The sequence below is a fragment of the Saccoglossus kowalevskii genome, chromosome 1 (genome assembly GCF_978046115.1).
Source record: "Saccoglossus kowalevskii chromosome 1, keSacKowa6.1, whole genome shotgun sequence".
Classification (NCBI taxonomy): domain Eukaryota; kingdom Metazoa; phylum Hemichordata; class Enteropneusta; family Harrimaniidae; genus Saccoglossus; species Saccoglossus kowalevskii.
In genome coordinates, this window is record NC_140641.1 from 40,318,970 (window position 1) to 40,343,486 (window position 24,517).

A 24,517-nucleotide genomic window follows, 5' to 3' on the forward strand; every position below is an offset into this window, starting at 1 on the left:
GAATGTTTTATTTCAGAGATTACATTACACTGAAACCAGACATTTTGAAGCAGAACTTGAAATGTCTGCATAGAACAATGTCAAGAAGCCAGAGTGTTACAAGCTTTAATATCAACTATTTTGATTTGATCTGCAAAACAAAGTGGATCAATGTCCAATATATTTACTCAATTTGAAAAAAAAATGCCAATACATGACCAAGATCTAATTCCAGATTGATAGAAATGCTTGATGAATTTTTAGCATTAATATGACTGCCAAATGGCCATTTTGAAGTTTGAGATAGAGGTACAGGTAAAGTCCAAAAAGGGGACTAGAAATAGGATTGAGTCATTGCAGACATTATGTACTTAATGTCAAGAGCCTGATTCATGTCTAGTATCGTCAGTTACCATCAAGTTCATATCATACATGCATTTAGATCACACGACACAGTAAATGATTAGCAGTATTATTACAGAAGAAAGAATTTGTCGCAAATATTCAGTTGATCATGCAACCACAATTGGTGAAAACAGTGGTTAATCAAAGAAAGCTTAGAAAGAACTCCCATGTGCTGAGAGTATTGGAGACACATTAAATATAATTCGAAATTACTTAGCTGAAAACTAATTATGCAAATCAGAAAATTAATATGACCAGATTTGAGTGTAAAACTAATGAGGTCTGTGCAATGTAACAGAAAATCTATGTTTCCAAGTTTAATTGAAATGTGATTAGAACCAAAAAATTATGAATTATTATGCTTATTAGGGAATTAATATGAACAGATTTTTACCCCAAACTAATTAGGTTTGTACATTGTCCTAGAGCATCTTTGTACTAAGTTTCATTAAAATGGAATAATTAGTACTTTAGATATCAGTGTGAAAGCTTAAAATTGGTTAATTATGCAAATTAGGTAATTAATATGTACAGATTTTAACCCACAATTAGTCTATTGTCCTACAGCATTCATGTACATTCATTGATATGTGATGTATAGTACCCGAGATATCAGTGTGAAAGTTGGTTAATTATGCAAATTAGGTGATTAATATGCACAAATATTTACCGGAAACTAATTGGGTCTGCATAATTCTAGATTCATTGAAATGTGATGATTAGTACTTTGAAAATTAATTATGCAAATTAGGTAATTAATATGCACAATTATTTACCCTAAAACTAATCAGGTCTCTGCATAGTCCTAAAGGATCTATGTACCAAGTTTCATTGAAATGCGATTATTAGTACTTGAGATACCCGTGGAAAAGATGAAAATTAACTAATTATGAAAATTAGGTGATTAATATGTACTGATATTACCATAAAAACTATCAGGTCTGTGCAGTGTGATATGACATCCATGTACCAAGTTTCATTGAAATGTGATGATTAGTACTTATATCAAATACTGAAAATTAATTAATTATGCAAATTAGGTAATTAATATGAACTGATATTACCATAAAAACTATCAGATCTGTGCAGTGTCATATGACATCTATGTACAAAGTTTCATTGAAATGTGATGATTAGAACTTGACATATCAGTGGAAAAGATGAAAATTAACTAATTATGCAAATTAGGTGATTAATATGCACAAATACTTATCGGAAACAATCTCTGCATAGTCCTTGAGTATGTAAGTACCAAGTTTCATTGAAATGTAATGCTCACTACTTATATCAAATGCTGAAAATGAATTAATTATGCAAATTAGGTAATTAATATGTACTGATATTACCATAAAAACTATCAGGTCTGTGGAGTGTCATATGACATCTATGTACCAAGTTTCATTGAAATGTCATGATCAGTACTTATATCAAACACTGAAAATTAATTAATTATGCAAATTAGGTAATTAATATGAACTGATATTACCATAAAAACTATCAGGTCTGTGCAGTGTCATATGACATCTATGTACAAAGTTTCATTGAAATGTGATGATTAGAACTTGACATATCAGTGGAAAAGATGAAAATTAACTAATTATGCAAATTAGGTGATTAATATGCACAAATACTTATCAGAAACAATCTCTGCATAGTCCTTGAGTATGTAAGTACCAAGTTTCATTGAAATGTAATGCTCACTACTTATATCAAATGCTGAAAATTAATTAATTATGCAAATTAGGTAATTAATATGTACTGATATTACCATAAAAACTATCAGGTCTGTGCAGTGTCATATGACATCTATGTACCAAGTTTCATTGAAATGTCATGATCAGTACTTATATCAAATACTGAAAATTAATTAATTATGCAAATTAGGTAATTAATATGAACTGATATTACCATAAAAACTATCAGGTCTGTGCAGTGTCATATGACATGTACCAAGTTTCATTGAAATGTGATGATTAGTACTTGAGATATCAGTGGAAAAACCGAAAATTGACTAATCATTATGCAAATTAGGTAATTAGTATCCACGAATTATTACCAAAAACTAATCAAAACCTAGCATGAGTTCAGAGCATGTATGTACAAAGTTTCATCAAAATCCAATGAGTGGTTCTTTAGATATTAGTGGAACAGTCATAGAACAGCTAAAAATTAGCTAATTATCATGCAAATTAGGTAATTAACGAGCATGGATTTTTACTAAAACCTAATCAAATCTGCGCATTGGCCCAGAGCATCTATTCACCAAGTTTCATCAAAAACCGATGTATGGTTCTTGAGATAGCAGTGGAACAGTCGGACACACATACACACACACACACAGACACACTAACTGCAAAGACTCTCATTATGTGCTTCGCACATAGGAGTCAAAAACTGTGCTTTGGCACAGTGTATAAATAAACATACCGGTATATAAATTTGGTTCAGAATCATCTCAATGTCAAGTTTGTACTGTTTTCTCAACTTTAGTTATTTTCACTGGCTCCTTGACCAGTGTTGCATAGCAGCTTGCGCAGAGCCCATATGGATAAGTGTACAGTTGTGCATGTCTTGGCAACAATGTTTGAAACTTTGACTGGTGTAGCATCATGCATGGCATAATAAAAGCTCTAGCACATTACATTTGGAATTTTTTTTTTTCTGTACAACAAAATATGTGAAAGGTTGTTGACAGGACTCAATCACTGAATATATTTAAAAATTGTGAGATGTATTATACTCAGAATGTATGTTTATAATTGGTATGAGTTGTTGAGTTTTAGGTCGATGTCTTCTGGGATATATTGTTCCTCCCATGATGTTTCAGTGTGCAGTCTCAACACTTGAGGACCCACATACTTTGGTTAATTTATGCAGAGAAAATTTCTGAATGCCAAGAATCTCAACTGATGCACCATTCATATTTTATTGCCCATGTAAAAATTGATCTACCGGGTACACAGTTTCAGGTCTGTCTAGAAAACATGGTGGAAACTACTGCTGTTTCTGTGTCAGTAACATGCACGTCAATTGTGAAGTTTTTCCAGATTTACTAAATATTTCGAAATGAATTGGTAGCATTTATATTAATGCCTTTGTCCTCAATTATCACATATTTAGACCTGACCATCAGAAAAATTGTTTCAATGTGTACTCATGCAGCTCCACATAATTTCTGGCTCGTGTAGAGGTCCACTCGAAAATTCAATTCCTACATTTTTTTTGGTCAAAAAAAGCATGGTACATGCTTATAGCAATGTCAAGACATCAACTCTTCATTCAGGAACTTCATATGACTGGGGTTTCCACACTCTGAACGACGTCTCGGATGCCGTCAAGAGGCATGGATCAGTTGAATGATATGTGAGAGAGTAGACAGCACCTCGTCCTGCCTTATCCACTGCCTCCACTATGGTACCCTGCAAGAGAAATTCTACATCATTGCTGCATGCATGTCACTTTCACATACTGTAAAACATGATGCAATAGTTACATGCTATTTTAGCAAATTTGACTCAATTAACAGAGTCTTAATTTAGCTAAAGTGTCAACAATCTCACTCTGAGAATATACTTTATTCTAATTAATATTCTTTATTGAATTCGCTAAAATAACATGCTATCGGTAGATTAAAAGACATGTTTTACACATGTCTTTGAGCAAAAAGAACAATCATACAAATTTACTAAAAATAGATACTTTTCAACAAATCTGAAGCAGTAATTCCAGAATACACAGTGGAGTTAAAGTATATATACTAGGGGGAATTTAATACGTTGAAAAAACATGCCAACATTGTTTGCTGCTCTGATTTGTTTGACTGATAGCACCATTTTTTATGTAGCTTCGCAAAGACTTCAGATACATGCAAGATTAGTAAGGCAATGGAGCCAGGGAAGGGAGCACACTTCAAATACTATTGTTCCATCTACAAGGACTAAAATGCTGACAAGTTCAACAGTTAAAGATATGAATAGTACTGTAATGTTTTATCTTTATTGTTACCCACCTCCACTAGATCCCAGAAATATATTTTACCATCTTCTGATCCACTAACAATATGAGTATCAGTGTTAGTTAAGCAGCTGTCAATTTTGTACTCTGTGTTTTTATGTCCAGCGTATTCACCAAGTAGTTCCCCAGAGTCTTTGTCAAGTAACCTGACTGTGCTGTCTAATGATGACACCAATGTACACTGTCCATCTTTGGTGAAGTTCACACTTGTCACATGTTCTGAAATAATAATAATATATGAAAGCACATGCAATGTTTTGTATATTATAGTCTAATAGGGCATTGTGTGAGAAACGTCACATGATAATATGAACTCAAGTTTCAGTCTCACAACAACAGGGAATCAGCCACAGGTACCCATCAATCTGCTTGCAGCAAGAAACCAAGGAATTGTAGTCATGGTGATGTGATAAATGTTATTACATTAACACAGACACATCAATAGAATCAGTCAATAACTGGTCATCTAGTGTGTATTTTACATTTCACTTGCATTAGTATACAATGTGTGCACACAAGAATTTACAAGCACAACTGGAAGACTGATATACGTCTAGTTGAATGAAAAGCTATGGAATGTGGTCAGTGATTGTATAGCTGTTTAGAATTTGCACGGTGAGAAACAAAAGTTCTTATTTCAATTAAAGCAAACTCCAAACCTAAAGGAATGTGGTTGTACATGATGTTTATGTACAAATAAAATGCTTCGTATTATCAGAGCTCTTTTTTTTTTTTTATATCATGATGATTATTTCTTAATCACCATATTTGTTTATGTGTGACTTGAATATAAAATAAGGCTCTCAAAAGATTGTTTTCACAAGGAATTCCGATTTGATTTTGTGCAATGTGGTTAATCAGCCCCATCATTTATGAAGCTCAGATTGATTTTGCTTGTGTGGTTTTGCCTAAAAAGTAACAGAATTTCTGTAATTAGTAGGCAGACACACAAATATATATCTTTCACATCAAATGCTTCATCACATTCACTTGATGGTACGAGAGCACTTATTCTAAGTTGCTGACTTGTGAATAGAATTGCGAATTCCCCTCCTCCTTGATCCATTTCTGAGTTTGTCTTTCATACAGTTTTGTAGCGAACTCACTAACAGGATCATCGCATGTAAAACAGTATTTTTTTCAGCAACAACTACCGGTATTATTCTACTTCTGTTTCAGTTGAATATAATCCATTCCTTGTACAGAGATGAATTGATGAAATCCTCTCTATTTATTCATTCCATTATTACAATTATATATCATACCTCTGTGTACATTCAAAGGTTGATTTGTGTATGTAAGTGGGCAGCAATGTTCGGCCACATGGCTGTTTGGTTTAGCAATTATTGAAATAATACTTGAAAAGAAAAGATCAATTGTTTGATGTAAGTTAACAACTTAACAGTGACAACAATTTCTGTTGATTACAAGTTTAGAATATAGACTGGTCCAACCCATCACTGCCAAGTTTAGAATATAGACTGGTCCAACCCATCACTGCCAAGTTTAGAATATAGACTGGTCCAACCCATCACTGCCAAGTTTCTCCAGTGTATATAAACAAATACTGTTGAGGACAGTTAACAAACATGAATATGGTAACTACTGTAAGTGATGGGACATTGCCTGGAAAATAGAGTCTGATGATAACAGTGTTATGGCAGAAGTTTGTATTTAAATTTTTTTAAAAGATTTGAATATTAATACAACAAACCAGTGGAATGATCATTTTCAATATACAAGTTTTCACCAGACTGGCATATCAAAGTCCACTTACTTGAGACACAATCCGCATACATTTGTCCCATTCTCAAGTCATATCTTCTAACCTTTCCATCCACCGATCCAGTTAATATCTCATGATCTGACACCGATATGGATGACACACTGTCTTTGGCTTCATCTAATACTTGAATTGGTTCTAGTCTTCTGGAGCGACAATCCCATGTTCGAACTGAAGAATCTATTGCACCTGTTGGTGAAAAATAAAATTATGTATCTAGAGTTGTTGTTGAATTTGAAATGTAGACCTGTGGTAATTTTCTACTGAGATTGTAGCACACAGTATACTGACCGACTAAAGAACTACACTGTGAATCCTCATTAGACAATAGGGAAATTCAGTGAAATGAACGCTACTGCTACTAAGTTTTAGTTTACCTAATACATGTACTTCAGTGTACCAATGGTTTTGCTAATTGAACTTAGCGAGCAAACACCAGTGACCAACACTATTTGTGAATACTATGAGGTTATTACAAGGATACCAAAAAGTATGCACAAAGACAGTATAGCGAGAGTATCGATCGACGCGCAGTGGAGGTTGATGCGATGGCGTACTGTCTGAGTGAATACTTTGCAGTATCCTCGTAATAACATTATTACTATACATCTTTTCCTCCAAATGATACATCATAGGAATGCCAAAATCCAAAAAGTTTAGAACAGAATTAGCGAATTTCTTTGTGTGGAGTCCGATCAAACTCTGGTGGCAGCCATGTTTGTTTTTATTATTAGAGGATGCTTTCGCGCGTAATCATTCTATATTTGGAATTTGCATTTTCTAATATGGTAGGATGAAAATACCCTGTAAAATACCGCGAAATTACAGTACCCTCACCCTGTACCTTATAGCTTTAAGATGACAGATTTGCATTAGCATTAGAAAAATGTAGCTCAGTGTGAAAGTCCAAAACCATTTGCAAGAGAATACATACCATGTTGTGCCCAGTAATTAAAAAAACAGGGATCTCATAATTTTGCTTTTTACAGCTACATGGGCAGATTGATAATGTTTTGGTTGACCATATATTTCTCTATTGTGTGTATTTTTCAAATTAAGTAACAATAGTTTAAAATTCTGTGTCAAGTAAAAATTTCATAATATATATAAAGTTAAGTACCTTATTTCCACTTATTTTCGAATGAAGATTAACGCTATAGTGTTTTGTTTCCATGGAAACGGCAAGTGAGATGCACAAAAAGTGACAACATACCTGAGAGAACTACTGTTGCTTCTTCATTGAACTTCACACAATTCACTCTCCCGATGTGACCACGAAATTTTCGCAAAATCTGTCCAGTGCCAACATCCCACAGAATAACGCATTTGTCCCCCCCACACGACGTAAACTGGCTATTGTCACAAGAGGACGCAGCGTCGAGCACTTCGTAGCCATGCCCTTGGTAAGATTTAAGCAATACACCATTGTAAGGGTTCCAGAGTTTCACAGATTTATCACTACCACAAGTCAAACAGTAGTTACCGTCGACATTAAAACGCACTGCGCGGACTGCTCCCTGTTTACATTCAACTGTGGATATCAGTTTGGTAGGCAGCTTGTCAGAGGACATGGTGTCATTCAAATTCAATCAATGTTCCTGTTCAAATTCTGAACATACTTATTTATTTAAGAATGCGATTTTTATTGACAGATGCTGGTTTTGCAATATCGGCGCTAGAACTTAATTCTGTCGTATTTGCTGAACACCAATATAAGAACGAATCAACAAGCATACCGAATGATTTCGTGAACAATACGACCAGACGTCTACATCAGAAAACAAGCAAGTTCAACACTTCCGCCTCTGGAAATGGAAGTGGACTACCTAGCTATTCGAATATTTGCAATATGTTTAGAAATAATATTCGTCGCAAGTATCTAACTATCTTTCGAGACGACAACCAAAAACGCACCACTTTGAAAGTTGTGGTCGTAACTGTTTTTTTATCAGTGTAACTCTGTATGCGCAACTTGGCGATCCGCACATTTACTCCGACGTTGATATTAGCCGAGGTATAGCTAGGGAGCTATAAACTCAAGATGGCGGCGCCTATGAAGGTGAGTCGAACCGGCAAACAAAATTCTCATTTATATTCACGTATTTAACTGATCTGATCCTGAAATTTACTGCATCAAGAATCTAACTGTTTGGCTTTTTCCTGAAGTGATGATCAGTATGTAAATTTAATCGTTCAATTTTATACAGCTGTGACATGCCACTCGCCACGTTATCGTTTGTTATTGGCCAGTTCCCTTTATTAGTGTCGGGTCATTACAATAGGGCCAATTGTGAAAGTGGATTAAACAAATACAAATAATTGCTCGTATGATAGATATTTTATACATAGAATTAAACCATAGCCGAGCCTGAATATATTGTATAAAGCTCTGTTGGATGCTGACATTATACAAAAGACCCATATGTTAACACTAATTAATTAATGTGGAAGCGAAGATTCATTGTGTGAATACTACTAGTGAGTATTAAAACAATCAAAATGACGTTTATTTTAATATGAAATTCGATTTTCCAGTAGTTTTTCATTTCTTTCACACTGTGATGGTGTATTGTATAATAAGAGTATAGTTATATATGTGTGTGTTTTAGTACATCTACTTTGATAATGTCATAATTAGTGAGAACCCTAACAGTGAAGTCAAAATTGAGTGATGTGTGAAAAATTAAAAGAAACTTTTCATTGATACTAATAGTCTTATATGATAACTGTAACCTCTAACAGAGTCAACAGACTGGAACAGGAAGTCAGAAGAAGACAAAGGATTTTTTTTACATATTGTGTAGGGGAAGAAGTTAATCCAAAATTCCATTGCTTGATCTTGTTTGTGATTGGTTCTGGCATCGCAAATCTGTCTCACAGAATTAGCAAAAAATTGCCAGGTGCTAACAAGTAACAATTGCAAAATTAAAAACGCTTAAAAATGTTGTGTTGCTCGATCATAGTTTGATGGTCTGTTCATTGTTAAAATTAATTGCTATTGTTGAGAGCTGCACATCCAGTAAGCCTTATAAAGTTGGAATTCATTCTTGAGATGTGACATTCTTAGTGTCGATTTTGATTAGTCACTTGTGAAACTTGGCAATCTGTGACAATGTAGCACATGCAAAATTGTAACATAAAACTCTCATGAAAAAGTACCACATCATGAGATATGACATTCCGGTAATAAGACCTAATAATAAACACATTGTAATATGGACAAAATAGTCACCATTCTCTAAAATACAACAATAATTTTCTCAAAAAATAAACTGGTGACCCCAACTTGTTTTAAAGCAACAATTACTGTAACTATCAATCTTTTCTCTCTCATTATTATATTTATAATAAAACATTAGTGTCAATTTTTAACAGCCATCACTGAAATGTGGATGCTGAAAGCATATCATACATGTATATGCTATAAACGGGCATTGTGCATTAAATCACTTGTGGAAAGTGGAAAAAGATGGCTTTAGGGTTGTGTCTGGGTCTAGAGAACACCATCTATTGAAATCCAGTTTTGTCAAAAGAACCTCTCTCCACAGTTCCTATTGTGACTGATTTCCACAAAATGGCGATTACTCAACCCATAGTTTTCACATCACATTTTATGGGACATTAGCCTTGTGTAGGGTTACTTTGTCTATATAATTGTGTTTAAAAAAATATTTTGGTAAAATTTGATCATCTTTATATGGTTATATTTAACCAAAAACCTGTTGAAAATCACAGTTATTGTCGCTTTAAGTAAATGATCTTTTATTGCCTTGGAGTAATTGTGAAATGAATAAATTCTAGGTAACAGGTAGAATGGTTGATGGATGTTTGATATGATATAGATGAAAGGTAGAACTTTTTTAATTTTGCTTTAAGATTTTTGAATAATTATATACATGTTTGTTTCTTTCTCCAGGTTATGGGTGCTCTGCTGCTAATTATTATTGTAGCTGTGTTGCAATCTACTTGTAGTCCTGTCAAATCCAAGTCAGTTACCGCTATTTTAGAATCCAAATGGTGGAACACTCCATATTTATTAGAAATGAGTGAATTCTTAGCTGAAGAAAGTAACGACTATTTTTGGAATTTTGTAGACACTATATCATCAATAGATTTAGCAAGAGCACTCGGTGCAGGTAAGTATCAACTGAAAAATTGTTGGTGCATCAGTAACATGTATTACATCTAGTGTGCCAAACTGATCAAACTTTCTTGCAACATTTCAATATTGCAAGTGTTTGTTTTGACTAGGCACTTTCAATCCCAATTAGTCAACACTCCTGGACTCAATATTGCTTACAATTATGATATAAAATTGTATTCATATTTACTCTGGTGGGAAAACAACCTGACAGATGATATTTGGTTACTTGACCTTGTTTTGATATGTGCAAACAAATTTAAATATTTTTTTGCTGTGGCCATTAGTTGGTTGTAGTTTATACTCTGGAATGTTTTTTTTGAACTTAAAATTTTGAGTTGAAATGGACATTGCTAAACATTATTTGCTTGCATATATATAGAGTGCTGAAAATTCAGCTGTTGTCTATTTTCGCATGTTTCAACATCTAGACATTGTGACTGTTCATGTAAATGTTATGATGTTGTTATTAATTAACAATGAAAACACCAAATGTCAATTTTCTTGAATACTTTTCAGAGAATTTTGTTGAAAATTGAAATACAAGAAAGGGAGAAAAAATCACCTGTTAGGACAGTGGACTGATCTACAATATGTGCTTGTATTTCAGACTCTCAAGATGAAGAGCTGTTTCATTTAGGAATTAGAAATGCACAACAGCTACTTACTCCAATGGGGGTGAAATTAATGAAATTTTCATTATCGATAAGATCTAACTCACCCAAAATAGAAATGTTTAACCAGGTAAGACATTGCTCTATTTAGATTAGTTAATTTCTTTTCATGTCACATGCACTCTGTGCAGGTCCTGAGTTCATATCCTATGGTGCCTGTTGTTGAACACCAAATGGGATTGACGCATATCCTGGATGGGTATGCCACATACTTAATGTCACTGTATCCAGAGTGAGTGTTCCACTGACTCAATAATGAAGTTAGTGTTGTACCAATAGTGAGGCCAATGCCTTTGTACCTGGGTGAGTGTGACACAGTCTCAATGGTGAAGCCTATGCTGCTGGCCGAGATTCATTCAGGGGAACCTTGGAATATGGGTTAGCATGTGGTCGTGTTTGACCTGCACATTCTTGTCCTGTCAAGTAATCACAAACAAAGATTTGTAAGGCAAAATGCACTGTATGTACGATTTAATAGACACTCAGTGTCTTGAATTGTCCCCTGGCCACAAAAATATTAAATCTAGGCTATTTGTGTATGTTGTTCATATTAACACATTCTTTAATGTTATTAACTCTTTGAAATATTACTACAATTCATTCTGTAATATTTGAATACCCTGGGTAATCTCTAAGTTTATGTGTATATTAGCTTGCAATGTTCAGTTTAACTTTTCCACTTACTTTCAATTAAATCTATGTGAATACAATATCTCAATAGTTTCACTGGTATTTCTAAATTTATAAGTGTGGTACAGGCAGGGCTTGTTTTAAACATAAACAATGTGTCTTGTCTTTTTATTGTACTTGTCTTAGCATTGTTAGTCTGCTGAATGATACAACTGTTTTGAAGTACATGCTGACCATATTAACCATTTACCTTTACTGAATGACTTTTCTATTATAGATTGTAAAGGATTTACCACCACCAGATGATTGCGATTGTTTTGTAGAGATTCATGGTGCAATGACCTGTAGGATAGATCAAATAAAAACACTCATATCCACAGCTAATAATAGGCATGTATTACCCAATGAACTGACCTACTTTCCTTTGATCTACACCATTTTCTATAAAGCATAAAATTTGATCCAACTTTTTATTTATCTTTCTATTTGGCTACAGGTCTTAATGTAGAATGCTACTCGCGAGATCAGGTTTTATTTTCAGATCAAAGTTTATTAAAAAGCATGTTAATATTTTTTTAATACAAGAAATGTTTTCTATATTAAAATTTTTTGTTTCCTTATTTTGTTACTGCAGGCAAAAACCCCATATATTCAACCTAGACCATTCGTATCCTGGTTCTAATGGGCCTATAATAGTTGTTTTGTATGGTAATTTTGGACAACCTGGTTCAAGTTTTCCCATCTTTCATCAATATCTGAAGAATCTCATAACCAGAGGAGAAATTACTTACATTCTCAGACATTATGTTAAGGTATGTACTTTTCAAATTATTACCATAATGTATGAAATTAAAATATGTTTGGTAGTCAAAGTACAGTAGAGCCTTAACCGAGTGCAAAAAGTTTAGAGTTTTTGTATTAAAGCAAGTCTTTTGACAGGAAAAGCTGTTCTGTTTAGACAGATTCCAGTTGACACAGGGCTTGGTTTAATCAGGTTTACAGTTGACATAGTGTTTGGTAAGCAAGTTTGCAGCTTAATTCATTGCCGACTCCTGTGTTGGATCAGTCTGGGTAAACGTGTATTTTTTGTTAAACAAATGGCCAAGTTTGATTGGATGCGCCTGTTGCAAAGGCGCCCAATCAGACGCTGTGTAACATTGTGCGGTAAGCTAAAAAAAACAGAATGTTGGAAATGGCGACATGTAGCACAGTTACTTCAAAATTGTTCCAGTTTTGCCAAATTGTTTTTTGCCAAACCCCCAAAATCGGTGCTGCATTTTTTCACCCATTTTTCCACAATTTTTCATGCCAACATTGCAGGCTGTTTGTGGCATACTTCGTCAGCAAAGTGGCAAATATTTATGACGATCATGTTTTTACAAAGTAATAAAACTGTCAACTGTGAAAGAAAATCTCAGAAACTCTACTCGACTGATTCAAGAGTTGAAATGTTGCACAATTTTCGTGATTTGCCACTCCCTGTCCTCGTTACAACAAACTCATGGGTCTCCAATTCCAGTTCTATAATGTTTGAAATACCAGCCCTTTACTCTAACGATGAAGAATGATTGAAAGGAGTGTACTTATTGAAACTACCATTCTTTAGTGCATTGCTAATAATCTTAGTCTTTCCATAGGAGCAACCAGATCATAAAGTACGTCTATCTGGCTATGGTGTTGAGTTAGCTATTAAGAGTACAGAATATAAAGCTGTTGATGACAGTCAAGTAACTGAAGAAGAAGACAATATAGATGAGTTCAGTCCTGAAGGAGAGGATGATGTGCAAGGATTTGTATTTTCCACACTCAGGTGCATGTCAATTTATTACCTATTTATAAGATATGGATATGCAACATAGATATGAGATAATAATCTGATTCCATGCGAATTCAATCTAACTGGGCTTTGTACAGTGGTTATTGGGTTCAGATTAGAAGTATTTTTACATAGTATATTTTGCCCAGAACACTCCAAATATGTGGTATCCTATTGAAAGGGACACTAAAAACTAGGACAAGTGTGCTGCTTCTTTTCTCAGTGCTCATTAAGGGGTTCAAGCTGAATTCAAAATTTGATGTCATGCTCATCAACACCATCAGGTAACCAAAAATGAAAACAAAGGGGTCACCAAAAGATTTTTCAAGATACAAGAGTTTCAAATGTCATAGAAAATGGTCAAAATTGGCATTTTTCACTGGTTTCAACATTCCACTAGTTGACATGGGATGAAAAAGTCATCTAATATTACGAAAACATTTCAAAAATTTACATATAATTTACTGAGTTTCCAGGATAATAATAGTTTTTCATCATATCCAATGGCAGGTTCTGTCTCTTAATGGTTTGAATATATGTGCAGTAACATGCTCAGTAGAACAAAATTTTAATTAACTGTCTTAGTTTCTGGCGGATGATGGTTTTTTCTCTCATGCTAGTCCTCGACTGGGGCTTGATCATACTATGCTATTATACCCTTCTACCTTTATCTTGCAAGTTCTTGTCTGGGCTTCAGCCGAGGATAAAATAGTTTTTGTCTCATTAACTAATATACTTCTTATGCCACTTAACAAATAAGGAGAATGAAATTAAAATGCGCTATTTTATCAAGTATTATGTTTTCCTGATGTTTAATTTACTTCTCTGTGAATCACAGAATAATTCATAGGTTGAATTTACTGAAATAATTTATTGTAGCCAAATCTAAATAAAATTTCAGATTGGAAAATAGTTAGCAAGAGCATAGCTTGGTATTACCGTACTTGTGTATTTTATAATTTTTAAGGATGACACCTAGAAAGCTATATCCTATTTTGCTTTGTTTTTTTTTACAGAAAAAAATATCCAGACCTTGAGGACAATTTGAAGCAGTTTCGCACTCATCTTATAGATAGCAGTCTCTCAACAGCACCATTGAAAATATGGCAGTTACAAGGTATGGCCATTTAGCAAATTAGGTTTAGGCAGTAATGGTTCGTACTCTGGCCAATTAATAAAGTTTATTTTTATTAATCATTAATAACTTTTGAAAATACCCAACTTTATAGTATATATAACTTTATAAGTAAATAGCTCGCTGTATCACTAATATTATTTTGAGCCGATATTTTTTTCCTTTTTTTTTGTATAATGTAGAAATAAGTGTCCAGGCTGCACAAAGAGTACTGTCTTCATCAACGGATGATGCATTGAGAGTTATGAGGGATGTCAGTCAGAATTTTCCAACCAAGGCCAGGTCACTTGTAAAAACACATGCGAAAAAAGAAATCAAAGATGAAATACGTAAAAATCAAGATGTAAGTTTATCTTTGTCATATGCGTTGCTTTCATCAATTATTCATTGTGCTTAATTTTTATTATATCAGATACTGTCTTCTTTCAATTGCAACTACGTGTTTTTAGTTTTTATCTTGCTATTTCACTGGCCAAGGTTCAATCACTAACAGATGCGACTTTGGAGGACCCATGGTTAAACTCTGCAGGTGCTTGTGTTTGGCTGGGCCTTGTTGGCATCAGGATAATGCAGTAGATTGGCATGATAGCATGATTGTCGTCCAGTTACATTGAAATTCAGATTTTGTTGGTAAAATCACTATATGTACCATATCAGTACTTGCAATTCACATAACGATCAGAAGAGATGACAAAGACTTTCAACGTCAGGAAACCTTACACAAAAATAATTTAGAATAAAAAATCAAATATGTTTTAAGGACGATTCCACAAACAGAATGTATGTCATATTTGCTCTATTTATTTACAAGCATTTATATAAGGAAAAGAAGACATTTTAATGATTCATGATACAATACATACAATTTTTGGTTTATATGCATTTCTATTGAAGAGAATAAAGGGAGTTAGTGTTTAGGTTTAAGTTGAATGACTGATTTCTTTCTTTTGGAGAAATAACTTAGAAAGCAATTGTAGATTGACTGAGTAGTGATTTGTGTCTTTACAGCATGCAGGAAGACATCTTGGTCTCTCACCTGGTGAGGCTATGATATTAATTAATGGATTACAGATTGATACAGATATAGCTGATCCATTCATGTGAGTAGCCTATATTCACACATATAACTAAACATCAGTGGCAAGTAAGGATAATTTAACACAAAAACTGACATAAATTACATGTATATCTTTGATTAAACCAACATTGTGATTTTATTATATAAAGTTTTGTTTTGCTATGCACTGTTTTTGGTCTTAAACCTCATCTTAAAGCCCCATATCCCGTAATATTAGATTTGAATAAAGGAGACGTAATTTAAAGTTGAAACCAAGAAATCACAAGTAAAACATATCTGTCAGTTTAAAAGATTGGCATTCTTGGATGCCAGTTTCTTAGAGAAAAAACAATATGGTCACAGAAGACTGAGAAACAAGATTTAATAAAGCGCTCTCTATGGGTGAGCCTTTCTACAATAGCATATATTATAATAAGGTTAATTTTTATGTCCATCCTGATGGAGCACAAAGAACTCATCAAATTTGGAGCCTGATACACTATAGATAATTTCATCTTTCCAGCATTTGCCATTCCAACACCCATTCCACCCCAAAATGTTTTAATGAAAAACATTATGCCCCCTCCTTAAATGGATTGCGAATTGTAGTGTAATTCTGTTTCAAAATATTATATATTTTCATTCTCATCTCAGGTTGCTTGATTTATTTCGAGGTGAAGCAAGACTGATGGAAGGACTGAGTTTGTTGGGACTATCCGTAAGTGTAATGTTTTTTACAATTACCATGTTTGTCACTGAAGAATATTTTTATTTTAGCTGGAGAGGTAGACCAATGATCATTTCACTTCATTTCTTATAGGCAGAGAATACCAAGGCATTAATGCAGATTTCTGCTAAATCCAATGAAGATTCCTTTGCAATTGATGTTCGAGATCATGCAGTGGAGGTCAGTTATTATCTTGTACAGTAAACTGTTTTAATTTTGTGATAGACGCATTTTCAGTGAGAAATTTTGTAGCAGTGAACATTTTTCTGGTGTCCTATGTCAGTGACATTCCTGACATTGTTTCTACCCCGGTACATGAATGCCATAAAATCTTGAAGTTATGAAAATTGTCATCAGTGAAAATAGAGCGTTTTACAGAACCTTGCTGTCACAATCTATTGGACTATAAATCCAACACATGAACCCTCGGGACCTCTGGTAATTTGGTGCTCTGTACACATGAATCAACATACATTGGTTTTTGAATTGTAATCTTTTGTTGAAAGCCACCTAGGTGAACAAACAAATCTGAAAGTTTTGGAGTTTGCAAGCTATCGTGGGTGCATATATTAAGTAGCAATATTAATAGGATTGCTTGAAATCAAATTTTGATTTGTGATATGATCTTCCAATCATACATGTAGTTCTGAAAATCCCACATGTGATTCAATGCCTTGGTGACAACCTAAGATGTTAACAACTACCCAAAAGAATCTCAGAAATAGCTTCGACCCAAATATCTTGCGAATACTGTAAGAATTTTTTGTGTGTACATTACTTTATATATATTCAACAAAATATTGTGTACAATACAACTTTAACAAAGATGTATCATTGTTGTTATGGTTAATCATTGTGACGTGATCATTAATGTTTTACATCTCCTAGTCCTACTTCCAAACTAATCGTATTATGCTATCTCTGAATTTATTTCCACAGTATATAAATGACTTAGAGACTGATAAAAAATATAACCACTGGTTAAGATCGGTGCAGGATTTACTGAGACCTACGTTTCCAGGAATGTTACGTCAAGTCCGCAAAAATCTCTTCCATCTGGTGAGTTTAGTTCATATTGTTTTTTAAAGGGGAACTAAATAGAGCCTATTTTGGTGTTTGTATTTGTCAAGTTATATATATTGATTATAAATTTGAAAAAAAAATTTAAAAAAAATGATTATCTTCAAAGGTATGATGATTTAAATATGAGAAACCATAAACCTGCGAAGGACTTCTGCTTGCGCCATCTTGCCATAAAAAAAAACGCCCTCATGAGGTATAAACAGGTAAGGTAACAAAGCATGATGACGAAATAGTATCTGATTAAATATAAGCAACTTAGGGAGCCATAGTTGGCTGGACTGGTGAATTGACTTCTAGTCTAGGTTGTTTCGACTTTTACGTTAATGTTATTTACAGGCGTATCAACATACAAACATTATGGATGTGTGATTGATCGAGACAGGCATTTTGTTTTGTTTTTTGTCTAACTGTCTAATAAATGCTGTTTCCAGTACTGCACTGTGCGGCACGCAAATTATTCAAAGTATAGATGCTGGAGTATGCAATCTTTAGTTCGTAGGGTGGTGGTGGAAACATTTTTGTCCATGTATTCATGGGGCTGCACTGGCAAATCATGGGACAAGTGTCACAGGAACACCAAGCAGATTGTTCATAGACTTCCGTGTAATTTGAAATAAAACTATCATCCGAACAAGGGGCATCGTCGATGATATACTCTCATCACTCACACTAGACTGATCTCTTCACAGTATACCGTACTTCCCTGATCATAAGCCCGGAGGCATAAGCATGTAAGGGAAAAGTAAGGGATGAACTTATACTCGAGGACCAACTCAGAAAAAATGATTTTGTTTTGGGGTTAAACACTGTAACCATCTTGCAAACAACGAAAAATTATCCAAAAAAATTATTTGTTCACCACGCCGGGCTCGGGAAAATAATACTTATTTTTGAAAAAAAAATGCGTCATTGATTTGAACGACACTTACAATGAAAATAAACATGTTCATAAAAAAACACACATTTTATTACAATACGATTTACATACCGTCTGAATTTACGGTGTAACAATGGATAGGGTCGATGAAGAAACAGTGGACGAAGGCATTTCTCATTATCTTCATTTTGATATGTTTTCGATCGTACGCGAACTCTCGACGTAAAGCAATTTTCCACCATGAGGTTTTTCAGCACGATTTGACCTGGAACAACTTCCTTTAACATAACAGGTCATGTCTTTCATTAACCAATCATAATGATGTGTCATAATGATGAAATTTTCCGATTATTGACGATGATTTTTTAACGCAACACGGAAGTGAATTACCGCAATGTTAAAATGTGATCTGTAGCACTGGTTGCAACGAAAAAACGATGATTTTTTCCCTAAAAACTGGCGATTCGTAATTTCCGAAATATAAATGACGGTTAACAGTAGCCGTGGGTAAACTGAGTGTGGAGGAAGAATTTAAACACCTTTCTCGGTCGCCAACATGTCTCATCGTTCAAACCCTAGGCCTTTCATGATAGTCTCAAAATAAACCATGCCCAATAACCAGGTACACGACTTAACGATCACAATTTTGGCTTTTCGAAAGCTACTACTCAAAGAAATATGGATTACTCCAGAATTGCAACATCGGGGTTCATCCTGAGTAAATGACAGAATAGAAAGGATGCGAACCATGTTGTGTACGTTCGCCATGCACTCTGAAATTAATGCGAGTTTTCTCATAAAACTAAAAGCATGAACCAAACTACCATGCCAATCACGATTATTATGAAATGAAACACATCTTTCACACGCATATTTTAAAGAATATCGTCGACGCCCAGTAAAAACACTCTGGGCTTATAATCGTGAATGCTCTCAACTCGATAAATACCAACATGTACCAAGTAAAAATATAGAGATGGGCTTCATACTCGGGAGGGGCTTACGATCGGGGAAGTACGCAATTGGGCTTTCACTCTCAGAATACTGTGGTTCAAACGCATAAGTCTCTAACCCAAGTTTTAAAAAGCACATTGTGCATATAAAAGTTGAGTTTATACTAGTAGTACACAATGCTTGGCAACATGAACGGCTATGTACAATGGCGTATACGAATGCGATCAGATACTAAAACGTCATAGCTTTGAAAAGTACCCGAATGTTAAATATGTTCGTTCGTTATTTATTCCCCTCCATGAATGGACTCCATGGTGTTAAATTGCAAGCACTTCAAATGCCTATCCAAGCTACAGTTATAATTAAAACAAAATTAAACCACTGCAATATTATTTCGAATACAGTTTAGAATATACACAACTATAAATTAAGGCCGCATTTAGGTTCGCTTCATATTTTGCTATTATATACAGTTGATCCATTCACTGTAATCTCTATTATAAGAAACTCTTTGAGAGACGTACAATTAGTTTGTTATAGTAAAGTGTTCACTATAATGAAGCTCATAATACTAATATGTTGGGTTTGCTATAAGCAGGAAACATATAATGTGTTCATTTGATCAGGACACTCATTATAAAGGTGTTCATTATAACAGTGAGGTTACAGTGTAATAACTTTTGATTGACAGTGTCCAATAAAATTCATGCTTGAATTAACCCCCCCCCCCACCAATATTCATGAGTGTGTCAGTTAAAAATGTTGTAGCATTGTCAATGAAGTCAAGTTGAACTTATCATATTACTCATTGTTTGTCATTCACATTTTTACATTTTATTTCTGAACAGTGCAAATCCAATTCCTTTGAATATTGGTTGGATATATTCAAATTTTCTAATTTTCAGGAATGTTTTGTAAAAAATTATACTTTTGACCACTTTATTGAAAACTGCTTGTTCAATTGTTTTATTTTTGTATATGTTTTTACCTGATCGAAGATTTGTTCATTTTGGGACCTCTACCCCCCCTCCAACCATGACTTAACTGTGATTTAACTCAAACATTGTGTTACCTAAGATACAAGAGAATTTAAAACAATCTGATTCCAGTCAATAAATACATGCATGTAGCTTTATGACCAACAGGTTTTACAAAAGGTTTTCAAAAAATCATAAATTTAATTACAATTTCAGAATAAATGTAAAAAACAGATCATGTGCATTGATTTTAGAAAACAAATAAACAGAATTACTTGTAGTTTAGCTACATATTCAAACTTTGCGGTTTCTAATTCTTCCAACTACAACTGACAGCTCACAGGATTATAATTACAATTACTTTTGAAGTTAGTAAAATGTTATAAATGAATCTCTAAAATTGTAAATATATTATTTATAAATATATACATGTATAATAATATATTTGCCCCAAATTAACAAAATATTTAGCAATGCCTATAAATTGTTGGTAAAGTATACAAGGAGCATTGTTCCAATATGCAAATGAGTGCTCTCAAATTTTACGAGTCCAATACATGTATAACAAGCTGTGAAACATATACCATACATGGGAATAAATAGGTATGGGACAATAATACATGAACTTAATATGAAAGTTTACCCTCAAACTTTCAAACGTAATTGGATAATATTGGTACCATGTTTAATTTGTGTAGTATCATAGAGCATCAAAATAAAATGGTGGCTTAGTAAACATTGAATAATAAATACATCAACAAATATTGTTTACAAAGTGTCATTATTATTATTACCCCGGTATTATTACAAAGAGGATTGTGTTGCACATATAAAACAGAATTTGCATTTGTTATATGCTGAAACATTGAAATATATTTCTTATTTTGACCATTGACAGATCTGTTTAATTTACATGTATGGTCCACACAAATGTTTCACTAAAATATAAAATAAGAACTTATTTAGGATAAAACTAGAATAACACAAAATTTAATTCACCAGAATGCTGCATTATGCCAACTATGGTTGACGTCATAAAGCGCTGCTATCGACGCAAGACATGGCAGTAAATCAACTAAACCCTGTGAAGATAGTATTCATACCTTGCATATTACATGGATCTTGCAGTGTTTAATATTTAGAGTTCCACCCCCCCTCTGAATGGACATGCATGATTGTAACCTAACACAAATGTTGATTTCCATTCTAGACCTTCATTGTAGATCCAACTAGTTTGATTTCTGGTGAGTTACTACAACAAGCTGATAGTTTCCATATCAACAATGCTCCGACTAAAATTGGTATTGTCTTTGTTGTTAATGATGAAAAAGTGATAGATGGTAGGAACGATGTCGGCGTGGCAATCATGAGAGCTTACAACTTCGCCAAGAGCGACCGTGGAGCTGGTAGGGCCCTGACTTTCCTGACCAGGGTGAGTTGAATCTCTTTCTATAACATACATATTAGTGATTGAGTTATGGATGCATTTTTTAATTTTACTAATTGTAGTTTATATATTTGTAAGGTAGGTTCTCTGGTCAGCAAGTTGACAAAAGACACTAGTCCTCAAATTAATTTAGAAACGTAGCACAGGGCGACCGATGTGATATTTGGATAACTAAACTAATGCAATGAAGCGTCACACACCACAACGATTGATCAAGAACTAGACTAATATGATATATGTCAAAGGTCACTGGAATTTATTCAACCTTGCATGCAAATAGGGAAAATGGATTCCTGTACAGGGTGATACTATGGGGCAACTTCAACATACACTTTAGTTTGCAATAATGCACAATAATAATTAACAACAGTCAACAGTAAACAAGAGTTCACCAAGTATCAGAATATACCAATTATTGACAACAAGTGTTCACTACAATGTCCACGATCTCCTAACAACCGGGCGGTGCTTCGACGTTGCTAAGGTAATAATCTCACAACGCGTTGTTCAGCAATGTTGACGTTCACGCGCGGTCACACACATAACGGTCACGCACTCGTAACAAATTCAGGCATAGCCTCCGGCCTCTAGATCGACTTCGGCGAATAATACACACATGGGTTGACAAATACGGACTAGTTGTATTTACTCGTGTATTGTAGGACAATGTTGATGAAGGGTATATTAACTTAAATAAAGTCTCGACCATGCGTTTGTTGAAATCTTCATAAGTAGATTAACGGAGTGTAGATTGTTCATTCACTTTCTTTACGATAAGAGGTTGACACAGTAATGTCACTCATTGACGATATACACAATATACTAGTATATATATATATATGAGGAATACACGGTACTGTCACTTGTTGACAACGTACACAGCGCGAGGCATTCACGGTAACGTCACTCGTTGACGATAGTCGCACTAAAACTAAGAGGTACTCACGGTAATGTTACTCATCGATAATCTTTGTGATTAAGAGGTACTCACGGCAATGTCACTCATAGATGATTTCTGGGCAAATGCGAACTTCACATGTAAACAATGCCAGTCCAGCAATACTGCCACTTCCGGGTTCGCAGACAAGTAGTCTCACGGAAAATCTTTCGATCCAATTCGGAGTGATGCCGTCTCACAGTTCAAGTACCCACAACTTCAATTCAGCAACTTTCCAGTGATGAAAGTGCTCTTTTCAGTCAGCGACTTTCAGTTTCACCTTCTGTGTCCCCTCGTCAGTGAATTCTCCTGTCCCGTATGGTTTTCCATTTTTTTACCTCCTCTGTCAATCCGCGAGCGCACGACCCGTTCTCTCAAATTGACTAATAACGTGAATGAATCACGTGATAATAAACAGAATAAACAGATTAATCAGAACAAATAATAGGTCACTCATCAATGTGACAAATAAACACTGGGCATGGTACAATACAATCAGAACTATTTTCTAGGTCACATCACATGCTCTCCTTGATTGCTAAGCGTAGAACTATTTCATAACGCAACAACTTGTACACGTATGTACCATAATAACTCTATTAGACTGATCATTCATAAAACAACTTATCCACTATGTTTCGCTAGCATAGAAATTACACATGGTTACATATTGTTATGCAACTAACAATACTATGCTTGATTAAAAAATATGGTATCATAATCTGAGTTCTCTCACAATAGATTTCATTGACAGACTCCTGATTAAAGCTATCTTAGTCTATATGAGTGATGACAATTGTCATTGGACTTGCATAGATTACTCTATCCTGACTGGCTTGCAATTTGTTTGTTGAAATGAGGGAAAGAATGGTGTATCCATGTTTGATGTCATTTTCTGCATTGTAATTGTTTTGTTTTTTTGCCAAATTCAGAATTGTTTTTGTTTGGAACAGGAAAACATCGAAAAGATGATGTCTTATGATAAGTAGCATCATAGTATCAAATCAGTAAATGTAACATCATCCATCTTGTCGCTCATATACACATTCATTTGTTGCAAGTCATTTTGTTTTGTAGATCAGATTCATAATGGCTGATTAGTGGCCATTTTGTTTAATGAATGTGGTTTTTGAGCTGTCTCTGCCTTGCCTATAGCAATCATGTTCAAACTTCATACATGCTTTAAAATCAAGACAGCTATTGTCTGTCTTACAAATACATAATGCATTTGTTTTATGTTCTGATTCAAGATGGCTGACTTATTTAATTTTTGTTTGCTACTGAACTAACAGGGATTCTGTTGTGTCATAGCATGTGTCGTGTTGTGTCATATTATTTAATTATATATATTATTAATTATTATTATTATTATGATAATAAAGTATTATTCTAAATCAATTCTAATCACTCTCTTATCATGTTGGTCTAGTAAACTTTACTTTTCACTAGTGTTGAACAAGTTTATCCTGGCTATAAATCTCAGCCCTGTGATGCTGCTGTTGATGCAATTCATGGAAACATTGTGGTCAGTGTGATCTATGTAGTCAACATGGTATATCATATTTATGTTGTATAATCTCAATATAAATTTTTATTTCCTTAGATATATAAAAAAGCTGGAACAGATGAGGTGACAGTTGACCATGTGATCGAACAACTGAATAAAGTATTCCCTGGTGAAGACATTGATGACATTCTAGGAGAAGATTCTGATTATGATGATAAACGAATGGTAAATAAGTTATTTCAGCAGGATTTCATAATTCTAGTTTCACTGCATTCTAAGGGGACACTTTTGTTACAGGACTTTCTGTCCAATTATGATCATTTTTTGAAGGGTGGTGGTCATCGCCCAATGCGTCTTCAAATTTCATGTAAATA

At 34.2% G+C, this 24,517-nt stretch overlaps 2 protein-coding genes across 3 annotated transcripts in view; one reads left to right on the forward strand and one right to left on the reverse strand.

The window, feature by feature from the left end:
* Positions 1 to 3,286: 3,286 nt before the first annotated feature.
* On the reverse strand, positions 3,287 to 7,978 carry LOC100372814 (WD repeat domain-containing protein 83-like). The gene is made up of 4 exons (XM_002733235.4): positions 7,395 to 7,978; positions 6,176 to 6,370; positions 4,394 to 4,617; positions 3,287 to 3,803 (listed from the first exon to the last, which is right to left on the reverse strand). Exons 1-4 carry the CDS (start codon positions 7,750 to 7,752, stop codon positions 3,660 to 3,662), a joined length of 921 nt encoding a protein of 306 aa, XP_002733281.1. The 5' UTR covers positions 7,753 to 7,978; the 3' UTR covers positions 3,287 to 3,659.
* Positions 7,979 to 8,211: 233 nt separating this feature from the next.
* LOC100373554 (UDP-glucose:glycoprotein glucosyltransferase 1-like) overlaps positions 8,212 to 24,517 on the forward strand; it is a 48,759-nt gene continuing 32,453 nt past the window's right edge. For both annotated transcript variants that reach the window (XM_085501984.1, XM_085501985.1), the window contains exons 1-14: positions 8,212 to 8,240; positions 10,098 to 10,317; positions 10,933 to 11,066; positions 11,904 to 12,016; positions 12,261 to 12,438; positions 13,264 to 13,436; positions 14,459 to 14,559; positions 14,760 to 14,920; positions 15,586 to 15,677; positions 16,289 to 16,352; positions 16,455 to 16,541; positions 17,301 to 17,420; positions 21,463 to 21,684; positions 24,240 to 24,368. In XM_085501984.1, coding sequence (XP_085358110.1) covers positions 8,223 to 8,240; positions 10,098 to 10,317; positions 10,933 to 11,066; positions 11,904 to 12,016; positions 12,261 to 12,438; positions 13,264 to 13,436; positions 14,459 to 14,559; positions 14,760 to 14,920; positions 15,586 to 15,677; positions 16,289 to 16,352; positions 16,455 to 16,541; positions 17,301 to 17,420; positions 21,463 to 21,684; positions 24,240 to 24,368 — 1,812 coding nt within the window. In that variant the 5' untranslated portion in view covers positions 8,212 to 8,222. The remainder of the gene's footprint in view (positions 8,241 to 10,097; positions 10,318 to 10,932; positions 11,067 to 11,903; positions 12,017 to 12,260; positions 12,439 to 13,263; positions 13,437 to 14,458; positions 14,560 to 14,759; positions 14,921 to 15,585; positions 15,678 to 16,288; positions 16,353 to 16,454; positions 16,542 to 17,300; positions 17,421 to 21,462; positions 21,685 to 24,239; positions 24,369 to 24,517) is intronic.

Bases quoted from the DNA above. Each gene is read 5' to 3' on its own strand.
- LOC100372814 (XM_002733235.4), bottom strand. From the start codon at position 7,752: ATGTCCTCTGACAAGCTGCCTACCAAACTGATATCCACAGTTGAATGT. The intron at 6,371-7,394 runs GTATGTTGTCAC...TTTCACCAACAG, and splicing joins AGCAACAGTAGTTCTCTCAG to GTGCAATAGATTCTTCAGTT. The intron at 4,618-6,175 runs GTAAGTGGACTT...TTATTATTTCAG, and splicing joins GTATGCGGATTGTGTCTCAA to AACATGTGACAAGTGTGAAC.